General features: G+C 43.0%; 1 protein-coding gene across 5 annotated transcripts in view; it reads left to right on the top strand.

The window, feature by feature from the left end:
• cdc42se2 (CDC42 small effector 2) overlaps nt 1-13825 on the top strand; it is a 156944-nt gene extending 143119 nt beyond the window's left edge. For 4 of the 5 annotated variants that reach the window (XM_078396093.1, XM_078396095.1, XM_078396096.1 and 1 more), the window contains exons 3-5: nt 1896-2000; nt 7274-7395; nt 11888-13825. In XM_078396093.1, coding sequence (XP_078252219.1) covers nt 1896-2000; nt 7274-7375 — 207 coding nt within the window. In that variant the 3' untranslated portion in view covers nt 7376-7395; nt 11888-13825. The remainder of the gene's footprint in view (nt 1-1895; nt 2001-7273; nt 7396-11887) is intronic. The other variant, XM_078396097.1, reaches the window with a different exon arrangement.
• The last annotated feature ends 14024 nt before the right edge of the window (nt 13826-27849 follow it).

Genomic DNA, 27849 nt, shown 5'->3' on the forward strand with positions numbered 1-27849 from the left:
AAGGGTGAGGGGTGAGAGGGTAGGTTGTGGGGGATACGAACCTTTTGTTTTGCGGTTACCTAAAATTGGAGAATTTAATGTTCATACCATTGGGTTGTAAACTGCTCAAGCGGAATATGAGGTGCTGTCCTCAAATGGATTTACATATGACATATATATGTTATATATCTCTTTACAGGCCTCTGAACTGGAAAACCAAGCATTACCTTTAAACACCTGTTTTGCATCTGCCTTGTCACGATGGTGACATGCTCCCTCTTTTGAGACAGTGTCATCACTCAGTATAAAGTACCAACTGCGGTGACACGCTGTCAGTGGGATACTGCATAATCTCTCTTTAAATATCCCATGTCGTGGTTGGTAAAATGAGCGGTCTTGGTGATGTGCAAAGTTTAGCTGAATGTTTCACAATCTCGCTTCCGGCTGATAAAATCTCAGTTGAAATAACTCTGCAAGACATTGGTGAAAGTGTTGACCCAGAACTCCTATATTTGCTGATGGGGCATGTCATCAAGATGTTTCTGCTCAGCTGCTTTCTCGGACTTCTACCCTGGCTGCTCAGATTCCTACTGCACTTGGCACACAAATGATCCTGTAAAGTTAATTAAAATAACAAAATATATTGGCTTACCCGTGGGCCTGCTGTTCTCTGGTGATGTTTGTTTGACATCAGAGCATTTGACGCACTGGGTCTGTACTCGCTGGAGCTTAGAAGGATGATGGGGGGCCTTATTGAAACTTACTGAATAGTGAAAGGCCTTTTTTTCCAGATTCTGCCTGACCTGCTAAAATGGAATTAATGTAGATTTAAGGATGCTGGTTTACCAAAAAATAAATTAAAATAACCGCTGAGTTACTCTAGCATTTTTTGTCCATCTTCGGTAGAAACCAGCATCTGCAGTTCCGTTCTACACAGTGTTAATGGGTGGTTGATGATTTTTATGGATTCAGGGGGCTGAAGGGCCCTTTTCCTTGCTTTATCTCTCTAATACTTGGCCTCCTCAACCAGGACAGGTGCTTAAATTCGTGGCTATCATGTGTACAGCCAAGAATTTCATTCAACTTTTTATGACATGCATTTAAACCTGGGAACTCGATACAAGAACGAGAAATAGATAGCTTAGGCTTAAGGTGAGAGGGGGAAAAATTAAAGGAGATGGCACGAAAGTGGAGGTATATAAAAGTATGAGAGCCATTGATAGAGTAGACAATCAGAACTTTATCATAGCTGTACTCCAAGATAAAATCGGGGCTCTTGGCTACAAGACAATGTTAATGAAATGGTCTCCATGATCCAGAACTGAGGAAAATCATTCATTAATTTGCTGCATGTGTGCTGGATTCCTGCTAGACAAAACCAAGGAAAGTGCTGGAATTGCGTACTGTTCTGATTAAAACAGAAGCCTTCGAAGAACATACTGAAATGTAGGAGGACATTTAGGTTTGGCAGCATTTTCGTTTCTTCAGTGGCGCGGAAAACATGAAGCCTGGCCAATATTTATAGAGTTTAAGTTTAGCTTATTGTCCCGTGTACCGAGGTACAGTGAAAAGCTTTTGTTGCATGCTAACCAGTCAACAGAAAGGCAATATATGATTGCTATCAAGCCACCCACAGTGTACAGATACATGATGAAGGGAATAACGTTTCGTGCAAGATAACGTCCAGTAAAGTCCGACCAAAGATAGTCCGAGGGTCTCCAAGGAGGTAGATAGTAGCTCAAGACTGCTCTCGAGTTGTTGGTAGGATAGTTCAGTTGCCTGATAACAGCTGGGAAGAAACTGTAGTGATGGTGTCAACATTCCTGCCCAATGAAAGCATGCACAGGAACAGTGTCTTTTGTTTACCAACCTGTGTGACCGAGAGAACATTCTGACGGTTTTTCCTTCCATTTCAGAAAAGGCGACGGCGGATCGATCGAAGCATGATAGGAGAGCCGACAAACTTTGTCCACACGGCCCATGTAGGATCAGGCGATGTCTTCAATAGTGGAATGAACTCAGTGAGTACAAACATTTCTCTATGTAGAGCAAACTAGACTGCTTTTCCTCCAGGGGTGGCATAGCGGTAGTGTTGCTGCCCTACAACACCAGAGACCCAGGTTCAATCCTGACTATGGGTGCTCTCTGTACAGAGCTGGTGCGTTCTCCTTGTGACCACTTGGGGTTCTCCGGGTGCTCTGGGTTCCTCCACACTCCAAAGGCGTACAGGTTTGTAGGTTAATTGGCTTTGGTAAAATTGTAAATGGTTCGTAGTGCGTAGGATAGTGCTAGATCACTGGTTGGTGTGGACTCGGTGGGCCGAAGTGCCTGTTTCTGCGCTGTATCTCTAAAGTCTGAGATAAAACAATCCTTTGTATATCTTGTGGGACTTCACTTGTGTCCCTGTCACTTCCTCCCCTTCCAATGTTTCTTCCAAGCCTGAAGTAGTATATTCGTGTTAGGTTTTTGGTCCCGTGGGTCACAGCAGTAAAATGCCTGCAGACCTTTAGGAGCTGGGGATTGGCATCCTGACAGATACCCAAAAATGGCCAAGTCTGCGTTCTCATCCAACATCACAGGAGCAATAGTGGCTCATTCAACCCCTTCAGGCCGTTCATTCATTCAGTTGGATCACGGCTGATTTCTATATCATTTCTATATCATGTATTTTGCTGTATGTCCCTTGGTCAATTTCCTAGCAGGGATAGAAACACAAATATTTTTTTGCCAATTTTACGCAATTTGTTTGGGCCACTGAGAACAATGTTTATGTCTAACATTTTCATAATTATAACTTGATGAACTTACGACTTAAATTACTGCAGACAGGGATCAAAGCTGGGCCAACTAGCTCTGCTGCCTTTCTTGAAAAGGGGGCCCACATTTTCTGTCCTCCTGGTACCTCACTTGTGTTCAGGGATTATTTTAAAATCTCAGTCAGATGCCAGCAATAAATTTACTCTCTTTTAAACGCAGAGAGACTTGCACAAGACTGCCGACTACCTTTTTTTTCTGAGTGTGAAGTAGGGTACTGATCCAAAATGCCACCTATCCATGATCTCCAGAGATGCTGCCTGGCCTGCTGAGTTACTCCAGCACTTTTTGTCTTTTTTATTTGTAAACCAGTATTTGCAGTTCCTTGTTTGCATTTTCTCCTACCCGTCACCCAATTCTCCGACCACAAAATCTGTTTCCTTTGTGAATACTGCTGAAAATTATTCATTTAGCATCATGCAATATAAAGTGTTATAAAAGCCCCATATAACGCCGATTTCATAAGCATTCTCAACACCACATCCCGAATATTAAATAAAAAATAAAACCATGTATGAGGTGGCATATGTCAAATATATGGAGCATCGATTCCTCAAGAGCTGATATGGATTGTCTGTGGTCTGAATCAAATGAGAATGGCAGCAATCCCATTTCCAGTATTACACAATTGAGAAAATGTTTACAACACACTCCTAAGAAAAGCTTAAACAACAAAAGCATTCCTTTTCCCCCCTCTCTCCAATAAACAAAAGCTTGTTTGACTAACAAGAAAAGAAAACAGGGGTCAACCTTCATTTGTAGCTTTATTCAACTCAATAGTTGTTTTGACAGCTATCGTATTTGTTTCTGATCCCAAGTGTTCCTGAGCAAGGCTTCATTCATCAACAATTGTCAGCTAGAGATGAAAAGCCTGGAATGTGACCCAAGAGACGGAATCACAGCCAGAGCTTTGGATGTTATTGGCCAACGTCTCCATTGGTAATTGTAAAAGGATGTAAGTCAGTGTTGATCTGATTCCAGTAGCTAGTGAGGGCTCTGAACAATTCTACCAGCTGTGTTCCAAACAGCATTTAAAGCCAACTCTCTCCAGATGACAATATAGAATGACTGATTGATAGAAAAGTACAGTATGGAAGGAGGCCATTTGGCATCCAAAGGCCAATACAGCCAGACCCACTGCTGGTCTGCATCTGTCACAGACCAATGCAGTTAGTCCAATACCACTATAGCTGCTTTCCATTGCAATTCTTTCCAGTATCTATCCCATTCCTTTTAAAGTCTTCTACATCCAGCATCCACTGCCCCGTCAGATAGTGCAGTCAAAATCCTAGCTGATGAAAAGAATAGACACTCTCACAATCTTTTGAAAACATTCCCCCACAATGTCTCTGGTTCTTTTGACAGTTACTGTCTTTATGTTTTCTCTTATTAGTGATTGTTCAGATTTATGATTTTTATTCTGTCTGAAAACTTCTGATTTTAACTATCTCTATCGAATATTCTCTTAGCTTTCTGTGCTGTACAGAGTGACTTCTATTTATAAAGTACCTTTAACTTAGTAACGCACCAAAGGCTCTTTACAGGATAGATGCTTAACTAGAAGCCAATGAAGATTAGTCAAGAGACTGAGTGGGACTGGATGTCAGTAAGCTCATGGCAGCAGGTTTTTGGATAGCTGGAAGTTAGCTGGACTGTAGGATAATAAATATGTCAAGTGTATGGCGGAATAGTTAATGCTACAGGGAACTCTCTTTAAAAATGAAGGAAAGACAATGAAGGCTAATTAACCTGCAAATATGTGCGTCTTTGGACCATGGAAGAAAACCAGAAAACCTGGAGGAAACCCATGTGGTCGCAGGGAAACCTCCACACAGATAGCAACTCAGGTCCGTGGCGCTGTGAGGCAGCAACTCTACCAGCTGCACCACTGTAACACCCATTGTTCTACCCTTAGCCTTCTTCTGCAGCGTTATCACTGACCTTCCATCCATCACAAGGACAGAAGTGGGGATGTTAACTGATGACTGTTAACATCACATCACTGGTGAGACCGCACTTGGAGTATTGTGTTTGACTTTGATCACCTTGCTTTAAGAAAGATGGCTTTGAACTGGAAAGAATGGAGAGAAGTTTTATTGAGATGTTGCCAGGACTTGAGGCCCTGAGCTACAGGGAGAAGTGGGCAGGCCAGCACTTTCTTCCTTTGAGTGAAGGAGGCTGAGGGGTGATCATATTGTGGTGTATAAAATCATGAGAGGAATAGATAGGGTGAATCCACAGAGTCTTTTTCCCAGGGTAGGGGTTAATCAAGAGCTAAAGGGCATAGGTTTGAGGTGGGAGGACATTTGAGGGGCAACTTTTTCACACAGTGGATATATGGAACTAATTGAAGCAGGTACAATGATAACATTTAGAAGACATTTGGACAGGTACATGGATAGGAAAGGTTCAGAGGGATTATGGGCCAAATGCCAGCAAATGGAATTAGCTTAGAATTAGCATCTTGTTTCGGTATGGAATAGTTGGACTGAAGAGCCCATTTCCGTGCAGTATGATTCTGACTGAACACTGAAAAGCCAGAAAGTTGATTCTACATTTTTATCAGAAGTAAAAATGTATTAATCATCCTTGGAAAAATGAGCCTAGTGTTGACCATGAGGTCAAGAATAAACAGCCACAGAGTTATCGAATCTCATTCCCTGTACACTCAAGAAATATGTATTGCTGTTTTTGGCTCAAGAATGGTTTGCATGATGCTTTCAGTTCTTTACAAGAGACACATGCAAAACAGGGACATCAGTTGTTTTTTGTATTAGTCGGCTGTGGGAAAAAGTAACTTGTGAGAAAGTTGCCCACGCCTCTTGGAAGTTATAACGTCACTTCTTCTGCATGAAACATGTATCATAAAGTTGTGGCACATGGATTTTCTGAACTGGATTTGCCAAGATCAGCATTGATTTTATATTTGCTATTAATAGCCAATAAATTTGGAATATGAACTGGCAAGCTTCCTTCTGGAGTACAAATATGAAGTGTAATCTGTTTTAACTTAAGTGCTCCATGTTGCAGTGGTGTGTATATGGAATGAGCTGCCAGAGGAGGTAGTTGAGGCAAGTACCAGAATAGCATTTAAAAGAAATTTGGACAGGTACATGGATAGGAAAGGTTTAGAGGGATATGGCTCAAATGCGGCCAAATAGAACTAGGTTGGATGGGACATCTTGTTCGATATGGACGAGTTAGGACATTGGATTTTGTTCAAATATCCCCTTACCGCTGACAATTTGAGTTGCAGGAATTCTTCAGTCATGGTCTTTGCAATACTGGGCTAATGGTGCATGTTTGGATGTCTAGTACATCACTGCATCATGGAGTCATACAGCATGGAAATTAACCCTTCAGCTCAACTTGCCATACCAACCAAGATGCCCCATCTATACTGAGGGCTAGTTTCCCTCTCCCCTTACTCTCAGACCAAAACAGCTTCTCCAGAGATGCTGCCTGACCCAGTTACTCCAGCATTTTGTGTCTATCTATGATCTACTATGGACTGTTATGGTAGCACAGTTTTGGTGGTACCTCAGTCTTGCACCTGGTTATGTAATATTACTGATTATTAATTGTATTATTGATTATTGTATATTTGTTTAGGAAGATAGACACAAAAAGCTGTATATTGGTTAAAGTGTTATTGCATTAATGAGACTGTAAAGATGCAGCAAATACAAATGTCCTTGTTCTGTTGCTATTACCGTGACAATTCAACACTCTTGACTCTCTTAACCTGGAAATCTACCATCATTATTTGGCCGATTTGAAGTATGCAATTGACTCGATACAAATCAAAGGAGAAAATCAGTGGTTTATTTTAATATTTGCAAGTATCACACAAGGTGACAATGCTTCCACTTATTCTTTTGCTTATGAGAATGTCAAAATGTTCTTCGATCTCGAAAGGATAAAGCAGTCACCAAATATTGTGAAGGTAACCTCAGAAAAGGAGACATCCTTCACGGCAATCAACTTTAAGGCACTCAATCTCTTCAAAAGAGCTTGTTCTGTGTTTTGGGCCTTCAAAGAGGTTAATGAAATCTTTGGCTTTGTGCCATTCATTTTACCTGTTACATATGACAAGTAAACACTCTTGACTCTCTTAACCTGGAAATCTACCATCATTATTTGGCCAATTCGATGTGCACAAGTGGCTTAATAAGAATCAAAAGAGAAAATGGTGGCAATGTTTTCACAGCCGATCAGTCATGAGATGAAAACAAATGTAATCAGTCATGGTAAGTATCTCAAACACACATTGCACTCTTGCCAATATGGGACAAACGAATGTTTCAGTGAGTCCAATAGTGTTATCTTCGTACGGCTTACAAGGGAGGCTATGATGGTCAAGTGTTGTCACAGCGTCATAGAGTGATACAGTGTGGAAATGGGCCCTTCGGCCCAACTTACCCACACCTGTCGAAAGTATTTAAATTGCATCTGACTCTACTGTTTCTATCATCCACAGGTGAGCTCAATTCAGAACCAAATGCAATCCAAGGGTGGGTATGCAGGTCCTCCCATGCCAGTGAACGTTCAGCTGCAGCTTGTGGACACAAAAGCTGGATAACATTTCAAATAAAGCCTGTGGTAAGTACCAATGGCAAGCCTCAGAACAAGCAACGAAATGACCATAAAGAATGACAAAAAAAACCCACAAAGTGCTGGGGTAACTCAGCAGATCAGGCAGCATCTCTGGAGAACATGGATAGGTGATGTTTCGGGTCAGGACCCTTCTTCAGACTTATTGTGGTAGGGGAAGAGAAAGCTGGAAGAGATGAGGGGCAAGACAAAACCTGACAGGTAATAGGATGATGCAGGTGAGGGGGTAGCTTTGAAGTGCAGATGGTTGGACAAAGGCCAGAGATGAAAAGACAGAAGGTTTGAGACAACAGGATTAAAGAGTTGTGAATTATGAAGCTAGAAGAAGGAATGTAGGTGGAACCAGACAGAGAAAGGATGGAGATAGGTGGGGGGTGGGAGGTAAGAAGGGAGGGGAGATTGTCATTACTGGTGCTCCCCGACTAACGATGCTTCGACTTACGATATTTCGACTTTACAATGGTGCAAATGCTAGGCAATGGTAGCGACCCATAGCTCACTTCCGGCCACGTGATCAGGTGTATTTAAATGCATTTCGACGTACGATATTTTCGGTTTCCGATGGGTTTATCGGAACGTAGCCCCATTGTAAGTTGAGGAGCACCTGTACTTAAAATTGGAGAATTTGATGTCATGCTGTTGAGTTGTAAGCTACCTAAGCGGAATATAAGGTGCTGTTACTCCAAAACTCCAAAACAAAACTGTTCCTTCAGTTTGTCCAAAACTCCAAAACAAAACTGTTCCTTCAATTTGTGTGTGGCCTCACTCTGGTATTGGAGGAGGCCCAGGACAGAAAGTTCTGTAAGGCAATGGGAAGAGAAGTTAAAATGGTTAGTAACCGAGAGATCCAGTATGCCTTGGATCAAGTGCAAGTGTTCAGTGAAACGGTCGCTGAGTCTTTGCTCGGTATCACCGATGTACAGGAGGCCACATCGGGAACCCCAGACGAGGTTGAGGAGGTGCATGTGAACCTCTGTCTCACCTGGAAGAACTGCTGTGGCCCTGGGGGGAAGTCAGGGGGGGAGGTATTGGGACAGGTGTTACATCTCTTGCAGTTGCTGGGGAAACTACGTGGGGATGTGTTGGTTTGGGTGGGATGGGATGAGTGAACCAAGGAGTTGCAGAGAGAGTAGTCAGAAAGAGGTGGGGATGGGAAGATGTGACTGGTGGTAGAATCACGTTGGAGGTGACGGGAATTTAGTTTAGTTTAGAGGCACAGCGTGGAAACAGTCCATTCGGCCCACCGTGTCCACACCGACCAGTGATCCCCATACACTAACACGAACCTACATACTCGGGACAATTTACAATCATTACCAAAGCTAATTAACCTACAAACCTGTACAACTTTGGAGTGTGGGAGGAAAGCGGAGCTCCCAAGGAAAACCCACATGGTACGGGGAGAACGTACAAACTCTGTACAGACAGCACCTGTAGTCAGGATCGAACCCGGGACTCTGGCGCTGTAAGGCAGCAACTCAACCACTGTGCCACCATGCCACCATGCCACCCTGTCGGAGGACAATGTGTGTATGCAAAGACTAGTGGGGAGAAAGGTGAGGGCCAGGGGAACATTATCCTTGTTCCATCTGGGGGGGGGAGGCAGAACGAGAGCAGAACTATGGGAGACGCAGGTGAGGAATCTTTCTATGACAGCAGGAGGCAAACCACATTTACACTTCGAATATCCAAAAGCTTTATATTGGGGAGGGGATGGTGCAAGAGGCGGGATGGGAGGAAGAGGAGTCCAGATAACTGTGGGAGTCGGTGGATTTGTTGTAGACTTCAGTCAATAGTCTGTCCCCTGTGGTGGAAACAGAGAGATCAAGAAAGAGGAGTGAGGTGTCAGAGATCGTCCAAGTGAGTTTGAGGGCAGGGTGGCAGTTAGTGGTAAAGTTAGTTAAATTACTAGTTCTGCACGGGTGCAAGGGGCAGCCATGATGCAGTCGTCGATGTAGCGGAGAAAGAGTTTGGGGATGGGACCAGTTTACACCTGGAACATTGACCTACAAAAAGGCAGGCATAGCTGGGGCCTTTGAGAGTGCTCATGGCCATACCTTTAACTTGGAGAAAGTGAAAGGCGATTCCCAACAGACTGAAGAAGGGTCCCAGCACAAAACGTCACCTGTTCATTTTCTCCAGAGATGCTGCCCTTATCCGCTGCTTCACTCCAGGACTTTGTGTATTTTTTTTTGTAAACCAGCATCTGCAGTTCCTTGTTTCGACCATAAGGAATGGCTCAAATTAAAAGGATGTCATCTTGAGCGCAGGAAGATTAAGTTTTTAATAGGATAACTCGTACAAAACCTGTCCTGTAAAGAATACAATGGACACCCTGAGACATTGAAGAGACTTTCTTGGCCTTGGGTGTGAACTCTGGATCACATGGGTGCAAACCTAGGAAAATCATCGTATCGGAAGAATTCCCTTTGTAGTCTTTTTGAAAAAATTATTTGAAATACTGAGGCACAGGCAACTGCAGATGCTGGAATCATGAGCAAAACACAAAGATGTGACTGGTGGTAGAATCACTTTGGAGGTGACGGAAATTTAGTTCGAGATACAGCGCGGAAACGGGTCCTTCGGCCCACCGAGTCCGTGTACTAGCGATCCCCGTATACTAGCACTATCCAATAACACTAGGGACAATTTTCAATTTTTACCAAAGCTTATTAACCTACATACATTAACCTACCTGTGCATCTTTGGAGTATGGGAGGGAAGAGAGCGGAAGTTTTGTTGCCTCCATCACAGTGAGGGGGTGTTTGGAGTCACTGTGATGGATGTTTGTGTTGGGGTTATGTGTCTTGTGTTTCTTTTTTTTTTTTGTGTGACTGCTGGTAACGTAATTTCGTTCGGTACCTCGGTACCGAATGACAAATAAAGTTCTGTATTCTGTATTCTGTATAACCGGGGGAAACCCACGCGGCCACGGGGAGAACCTACAAACTCCATACAGACAAGCACCCACGGTCAGGATCGAGCCCGGGTTTTACCGCTGTAAGGCATCGATTCCACTGCTGCGTCACCGTATTGCCCTGGCACATCTGCAATATCTGCCGGCCCAGCACCACCAAAGTCCCAAACATGCAAAATTAAAGGAGTGTTACATTACTCCAATCAAGAGTGCTAGTAAATTTACTTTGTTGTCTCAAAATTAAAGTTCCGTGCCTCACATTTAAATCTATTGATTACTTGGCTCATCTGTATTCCTGTTCTCTCCCCTGGATCTACATCCACCCCTTTCTCCAGAAATCTGTCTCTTGCACATTATTTTCCACTCTTAGAGTCATAGAGTCATAGATTGATACAGTGTGGAAACAGTCCCTTCGGCCCAACTCACCCACACGGGCCAACACCCACCACCCCTGTGTGGAAAAAGTTACCCTTCGGATTCCTATTAAATCTTTTCCCCTTCACTTTAAACCTATGTCCTCTGGTCCTTGATTCCCCTACTCTGGGTAAAAGACTGTGCATCTACCTGATCTATTCCTCTCATGATTTTGTATACCTCTATAAGTTCTCCCCTCATCCTCCTATGCTCCATGGAATGGAGACCCAGCCTACTTAACCTCTCCCTATAGCTCACACCCTCTAGTCCTGGTAACATCCTCGTAAATCTTTTCTGAACCCTTGCAAGCTTGACAATATCTTTCCTATAAATGGTGCCCAGAACTGAACACAACATTCTAAATGCGGTCTCACCAACGTCTTATACAACTGCAACATGACCTCCCAACTTCTATACTCAATACTCTGACTGATGGCCAAAGTGCCAAAAGCCTTTTTGATCACCTTACCTACCATGCACCTGTGCTCCTAGATCCCTCTGCTCTACAACACCACCCAGAGGCCTACCATTTACTGTGGAGGTCCTCCCCTTGTTCGACATCCCAAATTGCAACACCTCACACTTCTCTGTATTAAATTCCATCAACCATTCCTCCGCCCACCGGGCCAATCAATCCAGATCCTGCTGCAATCGTTCACAACCATCTTCACTATCTGTAAAACCACGAACTTTTGTATCATCAGCAAACTTGCTAATCTTGCCCTGTATGTTCTCATCCAAATCATTGATGTAGATGACATTCAGTAACGGGCCCAGCACCGAACCCTGTGGCACACCACTAGTCACAGGCCTCCATTCTGAGAAGCAACTTCCACCATCACCCTCTGCTTCTTTCCATGGGGCCAATTTGCTAACCATTCAGCTATCTCTCCTTGGATCCCATGAGACCTAACCTTCTGTTGGCTGCCTTTAAGAACGGACACAAAACTAGCATCTCCACCCTTTTAGTCTCAATGTCTTCTTGCCAGGTACATTTTTGCCTGATTGCACCTTTGTGTAGTATTTGGGATGTTTCCACATGAGAGAGTTGTTGTTGGCCTGGCCTTATAACGAAGCATGGAGCCTGCCTAGAGTTAAAATGTACAGATGACTTGTATTCTAACAATATATGCAATTCATTTCTTTCAGATTTCTCCAAGTTCATGTATTTCTTCCTCTCGTTCCCTATTTTCACTCTGATGACTGCTTCTCTAAGGTCTTCATGATGAGAAAGGCATTACAACAACCCATCTCCTGTTCCTTGTGGCAATTCTGTGGCTGGAATCTCCTGTTCTGCTCTGAAGACATCATTAATGGGACTACTCTGCTCGGCCCCTCAGTGACTTGAAAGAATTTGGCCTTCGCTGAAGTCATGGACATAGCTTCTCAATTTTAAAAAAAATACAAATAGATTTTTTGCATTTCTTCAAGGACTACAAGTGCCAGAGCAAACCATTGATGCGTATATTTCAATTTGCCCATCCTTCTTTAACTGTGCAGCTTTTAAAATTCATTTTGAATGCTTTGATTTGCATTTGTTTTCAGTGATAGTTTGCAACTAAGGATGTCTAAAGGTCTGGTACCTGAAAGCACAATTACATTATCACCCTCTCTAAGTAAGTCAGCATGGTAAATGACTGCATGTGATGTAGCTCGGCCAACGGCAAAGTGTTGCAGCGGAATGATGATACTGAAGCTGACAAGTTTCTAGCCAGCATGTTAGTTTTGCTAAATGCCAGCCTCCTTACCCCTGAGCCTATCTGCCTGCATACTTTTTACATTTGTTCTGTTTGTCAAACTCCCTTTTGGAAATAACCGAATACATTATGTGGCAATTTATTTGTATAATGGCCTGTGGTAAATGTGCAATTCAGCATACTCCTGTATTTTATATGAACAGATTACAGAAAAATACATTTGACCGTGAGCAGGTAACCAGTACAATTGCACCTGTGATGCAGTGAATTGGTGGTGCTCCATGTGTCAACCTTTCGTAATACGGCAACAACTGTTTCAAACAAACAAAATACCTGGATCCCGAATTCACAAACTTGCCAACGCCGGGAGGGCACTCCTTATAAAGTGCCGTATAGTTTTGTAGACTTTTCTCTGCAGCTCTTCAGGTGAATATCAAACTTTTAGAAGAAATACTTTCCTCAGTTGGACGTGGGAGGAGTGGCTGGGAGAGTTGGAGGGAGCAGGGGAGTAGGAGTCGGTGTAATTCAGCAGGTTGCTGTGGGAAATGTGAGGAGCTGTCTGAACAAACACCAGAGAATATTCTGTTCAACAGGGTGGCTTTCACTCTCCAGTGGAAGAAAGCAAATACCTTTGCTCAGGTTTACAAGGGCATATTTTTTTGTTTCCCTCCCATTCCTCTCACATGTGATGTACTAATATTGCACTGTTTCCTAATAAATGTAAATCATGCATGGTTTAATGGTCTAAAAAACAAGGAGCTGAATCAAGATCATCTTTTCAGTCGGCAAAAACATTTGGCTTAACTCAAGAACGTACTCTGTGAAATGTGACTAAAGTGATATTTTAAGTAGTTTTAGAGCTAGTATTTTAGTGCAGTCATTGGAACCAGAATAATTTGCTAGGTACTGAATTGCAGCAATCTATGCTATGAATACGTGAGGATAGGGAAATGCTATTACGGAGCAGTGCAGTACAAATTGTGATAGAATGTCTGACATCGAGATATAAAGTATTTTTTGAAATATGAGTGAGTAGGATTATAATTAATTGAACAAATTAGCTGGATATTGTGGCTTGCTAGCCTTTGGGTTATGTTGTTATGAATGATCTGAATGCATCCCCCCGTACTGGTCCTCTAAACTCTCTGTGGTAAATGTTATATAAAGGGGTGTGTGAATTGTCATCACTTAGTGCTGCCATAGCAGGCCATTAATTGAAATATAATTTATCATTCACATGCAGGCAATAATTTTGCCGAATAAGAATTGAAAGGTTGTTTTAGCCTATTTTTATAATGCATACAATTTTGTACATGTTCGTTGTTCCTGAGTGAAATTGGTTTAGTCCACAATGGCTTATCGTTTCAAAAGTGACTTAAGATGAAAATAAAAGTTGCAATTTGCTCTTGCAGATTTTTTTTGTACGTTGTTCTCTAGTTATTGACATCTTATTGTCTAACTTACTGACATCAACACAATTCCTTTACAATTCCTCATAGCACGGAACACACAGCCTGTTGCAATAACGCAAAGCGACCCAGCGGCAGACGCTGCGACTCCATTGTTGCAGTGTGTTCAACTGAACAGATTAAGCTGCAATCTCAGACAGAAAAAAACCCCTTCTACAACTGACAACACAAACGAAAGTTCATCAACTTCAAAAATGTTTGATGGTCCAGGAGAGGTCAGGTGATGCATGAAAAAGAGATAAACGTGAGCTTGTCATAACTTAAACTGGTCGTGATATGACCATAAGGACTAGGAACTGAATTAGTCCATTTGGCCCATCAATTCTGCTCTGCTATTCGATCATGACTCTCCCAGTATTCCAACATTTATACTGTTGGGGGAAAAACCCTCTAATTACAGGCCTTTGTGAAGTTGGTTGTGGAATAAGAAGCAAATGCAGGGAGATGTGAACTGGGTCAACGGGTTTATTCTCATGAGGAACGTGACCAATCATCAACATGTTTAAACTTTAGCAAATTTTGGTGATTTTGCCAGTGGTAGTTGTACCATTTAAAGGAAAATAAATGGGGGGGGGGGGGAACAGAAGGAAGGTTTGTGATAGGGTGCAGACCAAAATTGTCAAGGTAATATTTACTTTCAGAACTGGCAGTCAGAGAAATTTAAAATAACTGAAACAGAGGGGTGCAGGAAAAACTGAGGGTGGATTTAAAAAAATGATAGTTATCTGAAACTGTTAAATTCAATAATACATCGTGTGGCTGCAACTGTCCAAGATGGAAGAATATACTTTCCCTCTGTTCTCCCCATGCTCCTCTTCAAACACACTTGTCTTCTCACTTTTTCTCGTCCAATGCAGGGTCCTTGATCTCCTCAATTTTTTCTCTCTCTCCTCTGATACAGTCTGATCTCAGCATTTCCAGGATTCTCTGTTTTGTTTTTTGGATTCCCAGCATCTGCATTTTTCATGCTCCAACCTAAAAATACATAAGATACCTACATTAACACATCATTAGCACATACGAGCTGTGCAGACGTGTACTCGAATTGATTATCGGATCTCAGCGGTGGGTGAGTGTTTATTTCCACACTGTCTTTCTCCATCCACGCAACATCTAAATAAAAACACCAAATAAAAACGCTCAATTTTCTCACAATGGCATAATGCTTTGAGAGTTCTAGCCTCAGAGCACTGCCTGGATGCCAGCATTTGGATGGGGAAAAAGCAAATGAGGTATTTGGATTTTGAATTAAAATTTTGCTCTGAATCAATCATTTGCTTAGGCTTAGATTGAAACAGTTGACCATCAATTCATTTTTGAACTTCGGTGCAACAAAACGGGTTAAGTTCCCTTAGTAGTGCTGCACTTACAAGTTTGCACAACAATTGCATCTTTTCTTGCAAAGAGAAAAAGGGAGAAAAGATTGTTATTTATGTACATTAACAATGATTTGGATGAAAACATATCGGGCAAGAATAGCAAGTTTGCTGATGATACAAAAGTGAGTGGTTGTGAAAGATTGCAGCAGGATCTGGATCGATTGGTCAGGTGGGCGGGGGAATAGTTGATAGAATTTAATACAGAGAAGTGTGAGGTGTTGCATTTTGGGACATCGAACAAGGGCAGGACCTACACAGTAAATGGTAGGCCTCTGGGTGGTGTAGAGCAGAGGGATCTAGGAGTACAGGTGCATGGTTCCTTGAAGGTCGAGTCGCAGGTGGATTCGGTGGTCAAAAAGGCTTTTGGCACTTTGGCCTTCATTAGTCAGAGTATTGTGTATAGAAGTTGAGAGATCATGTTGTAGTTGTGTAAGACGTTGGAGAGACCGCATTTAGAATATTGTGTTCAGTTCTGGGCACCATGTTATACGAAAGATATTGTCAAGCTTGAAAGGGTTCCGAAAAGATTTACGAGGATGTTGCGAGAACTAGAGAGTGCGAGCTATAGGGAGAGGTTGTGTAGGCTGGGTCTCTATTCCATGGAGAGCAGGAGGATGAGGGAGGATCTTATAGAGGTGTACAAAATCATGAGAGGAATAGATCAGGTAGATGCCCATAGGGGAATCGAGGACCAGGGAACATAGGTTCAAGATGAAGGGGAAAAGATTTAATAGGAATCCGAGGGGTAACTTTTTCACACAGGGTGGTGGGTGTATGGAACAAGCTGCCAGAGGAGGTAGTTGAGGCTGGGACTATCCCAACGTTTAAGAAACAGTTAGACAGGTACATGAATAGGACAGGTTTGGAAGGATATGGACCAAGCAAAGGCAAGTGGGACTAGTGTAGCTGGGACATTGTTGGCTGGTGTGGGCAAGTTGGGCTGAAGGGCCTGTTTCCACACTGTATCACTCTATGACTATGACTCTATGACTATTTTGGAGGGAACACAGCAAAAGAGAAAATGCTATGACCTACCAAAAGCCCAGATTACTTTGTAGAGCTGAAAGGAAAATGCAAAGAGGTTGTGAGCTTCGATGATGGGAATAACCCAATGACAGGGATGAAGACGATTTTTTTTCGAATTTTGAAGTTATGAGAACAAAGACTTTTCCAAAGGAAAGAAACATGTTTTATGAAGTGGTGGTAAAAGGCATTACATATACAGGTGAAGTCTTGTAAGTTTCAACATTAGACAATTAATTAATATTTCAATTGTGTTAGTCATGTGTTAAATCCCTTCAGCAAATATGTTGTTTGTACTGATTGAGAATGACTGCTGTTTTAAACGGCAGCTGAAAGGAACTAAGGCTTCGTCACAATTACCAGTGAGAGAGGCCGCAGAACACCTTTAATTTTGTAATTCTTTATTTCTCACAGCAAATTCTATGTTTCCTGTAAAGTAACCCTGTTTATTTTCACATGAAGGTATGCTGCATCCATGTTAAATTGCAATTCCCTGCATTCTGGAAAGGTCCCAGTGGATTGGAAAACCATAAATGTAAACATTTCTATCCAAAAAAAGTCTTGCATTTAATTCTAATTGTGGATTGTTGCAATGTGGCTGAAGCCATTTGGTCCAGTGTGGCTGCAACTCTTTTGTGTAACTATACAACTTGCATAGGAAAAAAAATACAACTTACTTACTCTTTTGTTCTTTCAGAAGAGTACATTTTCTCTTTGCATATATTCTAATCTTAAAACTCTGGATTTTCATGTTTTGTGCATGAGGCTGCTGAATAGCCTTTCTCCAGAGAATGCAGTCAAGTTATATAAGGAGGAATTCGTATCCTTTATGGAGCCGGGCCAATTTAATGTCTATTAATTTAAATGGATGGAAAATTGTTTTTACTTCCTGAAAGCCAGGTGGTGCCATTTTTCTTTTGTTTGTTGTGACTGAACCATCCAACATTGCCTCCAGAAGCAGGAGCAAAGAAAATTTAACTCTGGAAATTCAGTTAACTTGTGTTTATAAATTGAATAAACAATAAAATGTTAACAACATTACAAAATTGATTGCAAGACATTCATTTTCAACCCCAGTTAACATTAGTCACTGCCAATCATTCCAATTTATCAATGGTACTGAATGTTAATCGATGTTATGAGGAACATATATTTGAAACATTTCCAACTAAATTCTCGTATTTTTACATTCTATTTGTTGTTCAAGCTGTCGTATCTAAACTCTATCCCCAAGTAGTTCATAATCATGCTCCTTTGCCAATGTAAAGCTACGAACTAAGTAAACCTTGTCCCAAGCATTATACTTATTGTACTGGAGTTTCGCACAGAAGCTGTGCAAAATGCCGGGATAAACTAATACCATTTCATCCTCCCCTTTTGTAAATTCACTGACTAGTTTTCCAGCAACAAAGTGTGTGAACAACTAATAACCAAGATCTTCCCTCCCCCCCCCCCCCCCCCCCCACCTTCTCAACCCCCTTTGCCCCCCTCTCTCTGAATTTCTTACAGCAACATGAGATTTCTCCACAGGTTTTTCACATTCTCCATGCGGTAAAGTTGCACTAGCGGCCTCTGAAAATTGTTGCACAGTTTTTGCAATGTTTAAATTTGTTGAATGCGTCACTGAGAAAAACCTCATGGGCTTGTGATATTTTCAGATTTCATCTTCTGCCATCTGTGCTGAGAAATGTCACTGGTATTTTTGGGTTGTAGCTGACACTTCCCGAGCCTTCGAGCAAGACTCGTTCACGAATCTTCTCCACCTGGCATCTGTGGTACAATGGCAATAAGATGTTCACTGATGGCCAAGCGCTACACTGCTCAAAAAGATTTCAAAGTCTTTTTTACTATAAACTAAATGTATCATACGAAAGTGATTTGAATATCCTACAGCTGAATAACATTTGCAGCAACATCTGTTTTACAGAACATTGATAGTTTTTCACAAATATTTTCTAAGGCTTGCATTAAATGCCCAATCACCTCACTGCTCTTTGTCGTTACTTAAAGATGGATAGTAATCCTCCTCACACATTTTTCATTTCCCTCCTATGAGAATTTCTGATTGGTTAAAAGGTTAAAAATGGCAAAGAATGCAATGAGTAGAATAAGATCCTAGCTTACGATAGACACAAAATGCTGGAGTAACTCAGCGGAACAGGCGGCATCTTCTCTCCAGAGATGCTGCCTGTCCTACTGAGTTACTCCAGAATTTTGTGTCTATCTTCGGTGTAAACCAGCATCTGCATTTCCTACCTACAAGATCCTAGCATATCTGCCTTATGTGTGCAGTTTTCCTCTTTTCACAATTTATTCCTGTACTTTTATACCTGCTTTAAAACAAAACCTCATTACAACCACACCTATACTAAGTGTGAGAAACACATGCATCTTACCTCCAGCAAGGAACTGCAGATGCTGGTTTACACCAAAGGTAGACACACAATTTTTGGGGGCGTGGCTGTGTTCTGCAGCTGCGGCTCACCGGCAGTCTCTCTGGGTTTTTTTTGGGTTTTTTTGTCATTGTCGTTGTTAAATGTACGTTTTGTTTTATTTTTAACTCTGTGTATGTAGGGGGGTGGTGGGGGGGTTGGGGGAAACCTTTTTTTCAAATCTCCTCCTCAACGGAGATGCGACCTTTACCGTGTCGTATCTCCGTTCGTGCTACGGCCTAACATCGTGGAGTCGGCGTCCTCCAGCTGGGATCGACCTTGAAGACTCCGGTCGCAGGGCCGGGACTTACCATCTCGGAGGCTTCGGCCGTGGGCCCTGCAGACCGCAACATCGAGAGTTCGCAGGTCCCTGGCTGGCGACCGGTTTTTGGGAGCTCCAGCCGTAGCAGCTTCGACCGCCCCGAAGCGCGAGGTACGATCGACCCGCTCGCAGGCCCTTCATCGCCCTGCGTGGCCCGGCCGCAGCACTTTCCATCGCCCGGTGGGGGCTCAGGACCTTCATCGCCCTGCGTGGCTCGGCTCGGCCCTGGGACTTTCCATCGCCCGGTGGGGGCTCAGGACTTTCATCGCCCTGCGTGGCTCGGCCGCAGCACTTTCCATTGCCCGGTGGGGGCTCAGGACTTTCATCGGCCTGCTCGGCTCGGCCCTGGGACTTTCCATCGCCCGGTGGGGGCTCAGGACTTTCATCGGCCTGCTCGGCTCGGCCCTGGGACTTTCCATCGCCCGGTGGGGGCTTCAAAAAGTTGGGAGCCTCGATCACCTCGTGGCACCACGGGAGAAGAACGAGGAGGAGATAAGACTTTGCCTTCCATCACAGTGAGGGTATGCCTAGAGCAATCACTGTGATGGCTGTTTTGTGTAAAAAATTATATCTGTGTGTCATGTGCTTTTTAATGTCTACTGCCGGACCCTGACGTGAGAGGACGCTGGCGTTGAGTATTCGCCGCTTTTCCGTCAGGATAGTTTGTCTGTTTGTTTCTATGTTAATTGTTTTTGTAAAGCGCTTTGAGCATGTGATAAGGCGCTATATAAAATAAATGGATTATTATTATTATTATTACAATGATGGAGTAACTCAGCGGGACAAGCAGCATCTCTGGATAGAATGAATGGGTGATGTTTTGGGTCGAGACCTTTCTTCAGTCTACCTCCTGCTAAGAGTAGGGGTGACACCGTGGCGCAGTGGAAGAGTTGCTGCCTGACAGTGCCAGAGACCCGGGTTCGATCCTGACTGTACAAAGTATATTGTACAACATTCTCTCTGTGACCACGTCGGTTTTCGCCGGGTGCTCCGATTTCCTCCTACATTCCAAAGACATGCAGGTGTGTAAGTTAATTGGCTTCTGTAAATTGTCCCTGGAGCTTAGGATAGAACTAGTGTATGGAGTAATTGTTGGTTGGTGCAGACGTGGTGGGCCAAAGGGCCTGTTTCCACGCTGTATTTCTAAACAGAAATCTAAACTAAGAGTAGAATGCTGGCACATGAAGCAATTGCTCAAGGCATTGGCTTCTTACGTTTTGCAAATCATTCTAGGGCCAAGTACCTGATCCACACCCTAAACGAGAGAGCCCCTGGGACATCAACCCTCTTTAGGAGGAAAATACTTTCGAAAAATCTCACTTTAGCCCATTTATAAATCTGAATGAGAAAAATGTGTTAAACCACAGAGGGCATGTTTGGTTTAATTTAAAGGATACCTGCACAGAAGGTTTGACTTTTTGGTTTTTGATTGTTACCTCACTGCAGGAGGATGACGGAGGGTAGAGGTGGAACACGCACAATTTGTGAGGAAATGCAGAAAGGGAAAGCAGCAGGTTTAGAATACAGCATGGAAACAGGCGCTTCAGCCCACCGAGTGTGTGTTGACTAACGATCGCCCATATATTAGTTCTATCCTACACACTAGGGACAATTTTACAGAAGCCAATTAACCTACTAACCTGCATGCCTTTTGAATGTGGGAAAAAAATCAGAGCACCCAGTGAAAAGCCACGCGGTCAGAGGGGGAACGTACAAACACCATAAAAACAGCACCTGTCGTCAGGACAAATCCGGATCTCTGGCGCTGTAAGGCAGCAACTCTACCGCTGTGCCACTGTGCAGCCAGCTTTTAGATAGCACTGGAAAGTTGGTGAAGTCGTCAAAGCTAAATACGGAAAGCATGATGTAGCAGTCATGGGATCATTATCATGAAGAGCCTTTAATGTGTAAACTTCTCAATAATGCACTAATTGCTTTCAGCGGGATTGATCAGAATTGCTAACAATTTCACGCTCTTTGAAAATCATCTTTATAATTTCCAATTTAATGCAAACTTGTTTTAACAGTGTTTCTCCTGCTGCTTACGTACGACAGCATGCTTTGTGATTTAGCAGATTTGATGAGACAATTGTGCTTGCAGAGTGTGCATCTCACAATCTCTGTCCCCACCCTCACCCCCTGAAACAGTAAAGATTTTACTGGGTCTGTGGCTGAACCCCAAAATCTCCACTGCAATGCAAGCTTCTGCAAAGTGTTTCAAGCAGCAGATTTTGGAAACAAAAGTGTTGGAGGAGAATGAATAACCCAAGCATTTTTTTGTCCCCCATTGCTATGCTCAGTCAGCACACCCATTGCTTAGAATAACATTTCTAGTAGACATCACTGTGAGAGGAGTATATGCACCCATTTAGTTTAGAGGAGTATATACACTGCAGATTTAGTTTAGTTTAGAGATACAGCATGGAAACAGGCCGTTCGGCCTAACGAGTCCGTGCCGACCAATGATCACCTGTACTCTAGTTCTATCCTGCACACTCGGGACAATTTACATCAACTACAAACCTGCACATCTTTGGAATGTGGCAGAAAACCGGAACACCAGGAGAAAACCCACATAGTCCCAGGGAAACATACAAACACTGTACAGACAGCGTCCTTCGACAGGATCGAACCTGGATCTCTGGCAATGTAAGGTGGCAACACTACCACTGTGCCGCCCTCTGGAGTTACTCCAGTACTTTGTGTCTCTTTGTGTGTGTACACTCATGCCTCCTGAATGCAATATTATTGAATGGGACAGTACTGAAGGAGTAATGTGCAGGTTTTTTCAATCCCTTTTTCCTCCTTGGAAGAGTTAGCTCCACAAATACTGGAATCAATAACAAAACAGACAAAACAGCTCAGATGAAAATATACATAACCATCACCCATCCATTGACAAAAATGGCGTTTGCTTTTGCAAAACTATGTTTAAGATGGTGAAACATGTTGAGATTTATGACATTCCTCAAATGATTTAAAATCAGATGTAGAATTACAATGTTCTTTATACTGCTGGGACCACATGATGTTTTATTAAAAATCTGGCAGTATTTAGAAGTTTAAATTTCATTGTGTATTTCTGAAATTATTCTGAAAGTCTTTGATGTGACTTTTTGAAAGCAGACTTGAGCTTTGTGCTATAAAAATAAAATTATGGATTAATTTGTTCTGTTAAATACTCTACAGGGATCTAATTTGACTTCATTTTTTTATATAACATGTTACCAATAAATGATTCAAGTTTCTAGTGTGTTGAAACATATTGAAATTAAATATCTCTGAAACCTGTCATTATGTCAGTAAAAGGACCTCTAAGGAGAGGTTCATAATTTCATAGTGCAGGCAGTCTCCTGGGCTTGGTTATGAACTGTTTGTATATTTTCACAATCTGCTATGTATTAATGTATTTCCTGCAGTATGCAAGGTATTTGTATGCGAAGGTCCTGAAGGGAAGAATTAAGGTGTTGAAAAAAGCTAATACACATTGTCAGTTTGGATGCACAAATGACCCTGTTCCTGTTTTTGAGGAGGCAGTGTAAAATAAACCATGTACATTAAGTATGATCTCATCCTGGAAGTTGCCTGAATTACGTAATTAGCAGTGGCACTGACAACTGCAGCATCACGCTGAGACTGTGTGTGCTGTGAAGGGAAATGATCCTGACGGCATGGTTTAGGGCAAAATGCCAACATCGAGGATCTTCAAATTCCATTGGCACATGATTCGCTAAAACATTTCAATTTGAGATCCGCGACAGTTCACAGAGGAACACACACCAGGACAAGAATTAAATATAAACTGAATGCAATGTTAACGTCAAACCTCGGAAATCACAGAACGTGGAAACAAGGAACTGCAGATGCCGGTTTGTACCTGAGATAGACACACAGCTGTAGTATAGACACACAGCTGTAGTAACTCAGCGGGTCAGACAGAAAAATGATGGGTGACGTTTTGGGTCGGGACACTTCTTCAGACTGAAAGTAAGGGGTGGAGGTGAAAACATAACAGGACCAACCAGGGCCGGCCATAAATGACCTCAGGCAGGGAGGTGCCCATGTGGGCCCACTGTTGGCTAGGGAAGGGGTGATCTCAAGAGGGAACTATGTGGAGAACTGTGGAACTGGTAAAACGACTAGGGTGGAGGGAAGGGGAAGGGAGTATAAATAATGTTACTTAAAATGAGAGTATTCAACATTCACACCGGGTGTTGTAAGCTACCCATGCAAAATATGAAGTGCTATTCAATATGCATGCTCTGCAAAAATCAATTGCTGAGAAGTTCTGATGGCAGACGCAAGATTAATATCAGCCTTCGATATAATACGGACAATTGATCGACCATCAGTTATCACTGTACCTTGGTACACGTGACAATAAACGAAACTAAGCTAAAAGATAATTCCAAACTCCAACCATCCTTTGCATACATTTCTCTACATCTCCATTCTCTACAGAGCGGTCACGGTGGCGCAGCGGTAGAGTTGCTGCCTTACAGCGTTGCAGCGCCGAAGACCCGTTTTCGGACACGACTAAGGGTGCTGTCTGTACGGAGTTTGTACGTTCTCCCCGTGACCGCGTGGGTTTTCTCCGAGATCTTCAGTTTCCTTTCACACTCCAAAGACGTACAGGTTTGTAGGTTAATTGGCTTGGCGTATGTGTAAATTGTCCCCAGTGTGTGTAGGATAGTGTGGGAATCACTGGTCGGTGTGGACCCGATGGGCCGAAGGTCCTGTTTACATGCTGTATCTCTAAACTAAACTAAACTAAACATCACTAGATAAAAATTTTAGAGCATGCTCACAGTATTCTAAATTGGTCTAATGAGCGCTTTACATAACTATAATTTCTGCAGCTTCACTAATGTAAGGGGGAGGTACACGGTTGATGGTAAGACTGTTAACACTTCTCTTAATACAAAGGCCAGTATTCCATTACCCTTTCTGATTATTTTTCTGTCTCTGACATTTTAAGTTTTGCCATATCCATCCAGGGCATTCCTTGCCCAATTCACCAACACAAATGTCAGTGAACAAAATAATCTGCTGTTTCATGATTCAGGAGAAAGTCTGAATTAAAATCTGCCACATTCTTCCAGCCACATCTGCAACACCAAGCAGGGGCTAGGCTGCAATGGCATTGACTATCAAAGTGATCTGATCATGAACTTGTACATCAACCACACCCTTCACACTGGAATTGAGTGCAGGATTTTCCTCTCCGCACAGGGCAGCAGGTGAAGCAAGCACATTACTGTGCCAAGATTGTGCGCTTCCGCATGGTGCAAGATGATATCAGGTCTGCGTGCTGCACACCAGCTCAGCTCTGCCCCAGATTCCACTTCCTCACTACCCATCTGGTATGTGGTCAAGGGCAGCTAATCGATAAGGACAGCTCACATTCTCCAGGCAGCTGAGCCAACATGGCAAACTAAAAGATAGTTATCAGTTTCCCAAGAGACCGCAGAACTGAGAAAAGGCGCAGCGTGGAAGATGTTAAAAGCAGCCATTGATGTAAGGGCTCGTTAGTTTCAGAATAAGCGGGGGCCAGGCTTTAACAGAGCCGCCATTTTGGAGCGGCCATTGTGAGAGTGGCTGTGGGTGGCGTTCCAAGTGCAGTGTTTGAGTTGAGTTGGCTTGTGAACTTCATCCTGACTGCAGTCTACATCCCACCCTGGGCAAGATGGCAAGCTACACTTGGAGACTTGAGCGCCACGAACAACAATATTGAAGCAGCACACCCTGGAGCATTCCTCATCATCACTGGCAACCTCAACCAGGTTGGTGGAAGAGTTGTCTGCCCAACTATCTTCTGAAGAAGGGTCTTGACATGAAACGTCACCTATTGAGTCTGAAGAAGAGTCTCGACTCGAAACATCCCCTATTCCTTTTCTCCAGAGATGCTGCCCGACTTGATGAGTTACTCCAGCTTTTTGTCTCTATCTTCAGTTTAAACCAATATCTGAAGTACTTTCCCACACATATTATCTACGCATCACCTTCAACAGCGGATGCAACCAGGATGAAGGGATGAGGAAAAGTAGCCAGATAATCCATGACAAACTCATTTGATTCACATCAAGTCTGCTCAGCCCCAGCTCCCCATTCTCACGCAGTCTCACGTCATTCTTTCCATTTGTCACTGACCACCACAATGTCCATTTGAGTGACTCTGCTTCTTCCCAGTGACGGAACTATATCACCCATCACTGCTGAAATTAGGATCATCAATGTCTCAGGCTAATTTCCAGGTCACTCCAGGAGAAAAGTTAAGAAAATGTGCTTTTCTTTCATTACCTTGAGCACTTTTTAAATTTGTTATGAGAATGTTGCATATGGGATAAAAGACTGTGTTACTCACAAGAGTAATCTAATTGGTTAATAAAGACTCTTTTCACGTTCCAATTGGTGCAGACAGTTGGAATACCATAAGGAGAGATATATACGTTGATCAATGAGGTGGATTTGGGGTGGGACTGTTGAAAGCAGGATGCTATATGATGAAACCTTCAGCCAATCAAAGATAACTGTGTGACGAAAGGGCTGGACCTGAAATGGTATCTGTCCATTCCTTCCATAGGTGCTGCCTGACCTGTTGAATTTAGTTTAGTTTAGAGATACAGCACGGAAACAGATCCTTTGGCCCACAAAGTCCGCACCGACCAAAGATCCCCTAATACAAGCACTATCCTACACACTTGGGAGAATTTACAATCTTTACTGAAGCCAATTAACCTCAAACCTGTATATCTTTGGAGTGTGGAAGGAAACCAGAGCACCCGGAGAAAACCCATGCAGTCACGGGGAGAACGTACAAACTCCGTACAGACAGCTTCTGTAGTCAGGATTGATCACTGGTCTCTGGCACTGTGAGGCAGCAACTCTACCGCTGCCCCACAGTGCTGCCCCTGAGTTCCTTCAGCACTTTGTGTTTTGCACAGAGTTAACAATCATTGGCTCAGAAGTTTGTACTGATCCTGATTTTCCTTTTGCAGACATCAGCAAGAGATATTTGCTATGGGAAACAATCTGCAAGGCATGACAGCCTCAGGTTAGTAACCGATGAACTTTTCACTACTCACTTTTCTTCCAGAGAGTACATAGCAAGATTACGAGGATCATAAACCTTCCCAGGTGAGGACTGCATTGATTACATTTAAGTGGTCACTCAACGCGTCATACTGGTCCATGCTTTGTATCACATCACTTGTCACTGAGCCTTTGTCTTTGCACAAGGCTTTATCTATTCATCTGAAGAAGGGTCCTGACATCAAACATTGCCTATCCATGTCCTCCAGGGGTGCTTTCTGAGCCATTGAATTATTGTTGCATTTTGTGTTTTACTTTATCATGCACCAGTCTGCAATCACCGGTATCTTCTCGGCCTGATCCTCAATTGTCAAGATGGCAGCTTGGGAATGAGAGGAAATTCACTGAGCACATTATTTGTCAGGAATCAGACCAGGTGAGAGTTGAAGAAATGTGTGGTGCAGATGTTCAAATGTCTGGTATCGTGAGCCAGAGATTTTACATTCTAAAAGTTTCTGAAAGTCTCTTTGCTACCATTTGCTGTGATCGCGTAGGTTTCCTCTGGGTGCTTCAGTTTCCTCCCACATCGTAAAGACATACAAGGTTGCAGGTTAATTTTCTTCTGTAAATTGATCCTAATGTGTAGGATAGAACGCTTACTATCTACAGTGCATTCAGAAAGTATTCAGACCCCATCATTTTTCCACATTTTGCTACGTTACAGCCTTATTTTAAAATGGATTAAATTCTTTTTTTTTAATCATCAATCTACACACAATACCCAATAATAAACAAGCGAAAACAGGTGCTTAGAAATTTTTGCAAAGTAATTAAAAAGAAACAACTGAAAGATTACATTTACATAAGTATTCAGACCCTTTGTATTCACACTCAAAATTGAGCTTATGTTCATCCTGTTTCCATTGATTATCCTTGAGATGTTTCTACAACCTGATTGGAGTCCACCAGTGGTAAACTAAATTGATTGGACATGATTTGGAAAGGCACACACCTGTCTATATAAGGTCCCTCAGTTGACAGTGCATGTCAGAGCAAAAACCAAGCCATGAAGGCGAAGGAATTGTTCGTAGACCTCCGATACAGGATTGTGTCGAGACACAGATCTGGGGAAGGGTATAAAACAATTTCTGCAGCATTGCAGGTCCCAAAGAGCACAGTGGCCTCCGTCATTCTTAAATGGAAGAACGTTGGAACCACCAGGATTCTTCATAGAGCTGGCCGCCCAGCCAAACTGAGCAATCGGGGGAGAAGGGCCTTGGTCAGGGAGGTGACCAAGAACCCAATGGTCACTCTGACAGACCTCCAGCCTTCCTCTGTGAGGACGGGAGAATCTTCCAGAAGGACAACTATATCTGCAGCACTCCACCAATCAGGCCTTTATGGTAGAGTGGCCAGACGGAAGCCACTCCTCAGTAAAAGGCACATGACAGCCCGCTTGGAGTTTGCCAAAAGGCATCTGAAGGACTCTCAGACCATGAGAAACAGGATTCTCTGATTTGATGAAACCAAGTTTGAACTCTTTGGCCTGAATGCCAAGCGGCACTGTTCATCACCTGGCCAATACCATACATACGGTGAAGCATGGTGGTAGCAGCATCATGCTGTGGGGATGTTTTACAGCAGCAGGAACTAGAAGACTAGTCAGAATCAAGGGAAAGATGAACGGAGCAAAGTACAGAGAGATCCTTGATGAAAACCTGCTCCAGAGCGTTCTGGACCTCAGACTGGGGCGGAGG

Source organism: Rhinoraja longicauda, chromosome 3, assembly GCF_053455715.1.
Source record: "Rhinoraja longicauda isolate Sanriku21f chromosome 3, sRhiLon1.1, whole genome shotgun sequence".
Classification (NCBI taxonomy): domain Eukaryota; kingdom Metazoa; phylum Chordata; class Chondrichthyes; order Rajiformes; family Arhynchobatidae; genus Rhinoraja; species Rhinoraja longicauda.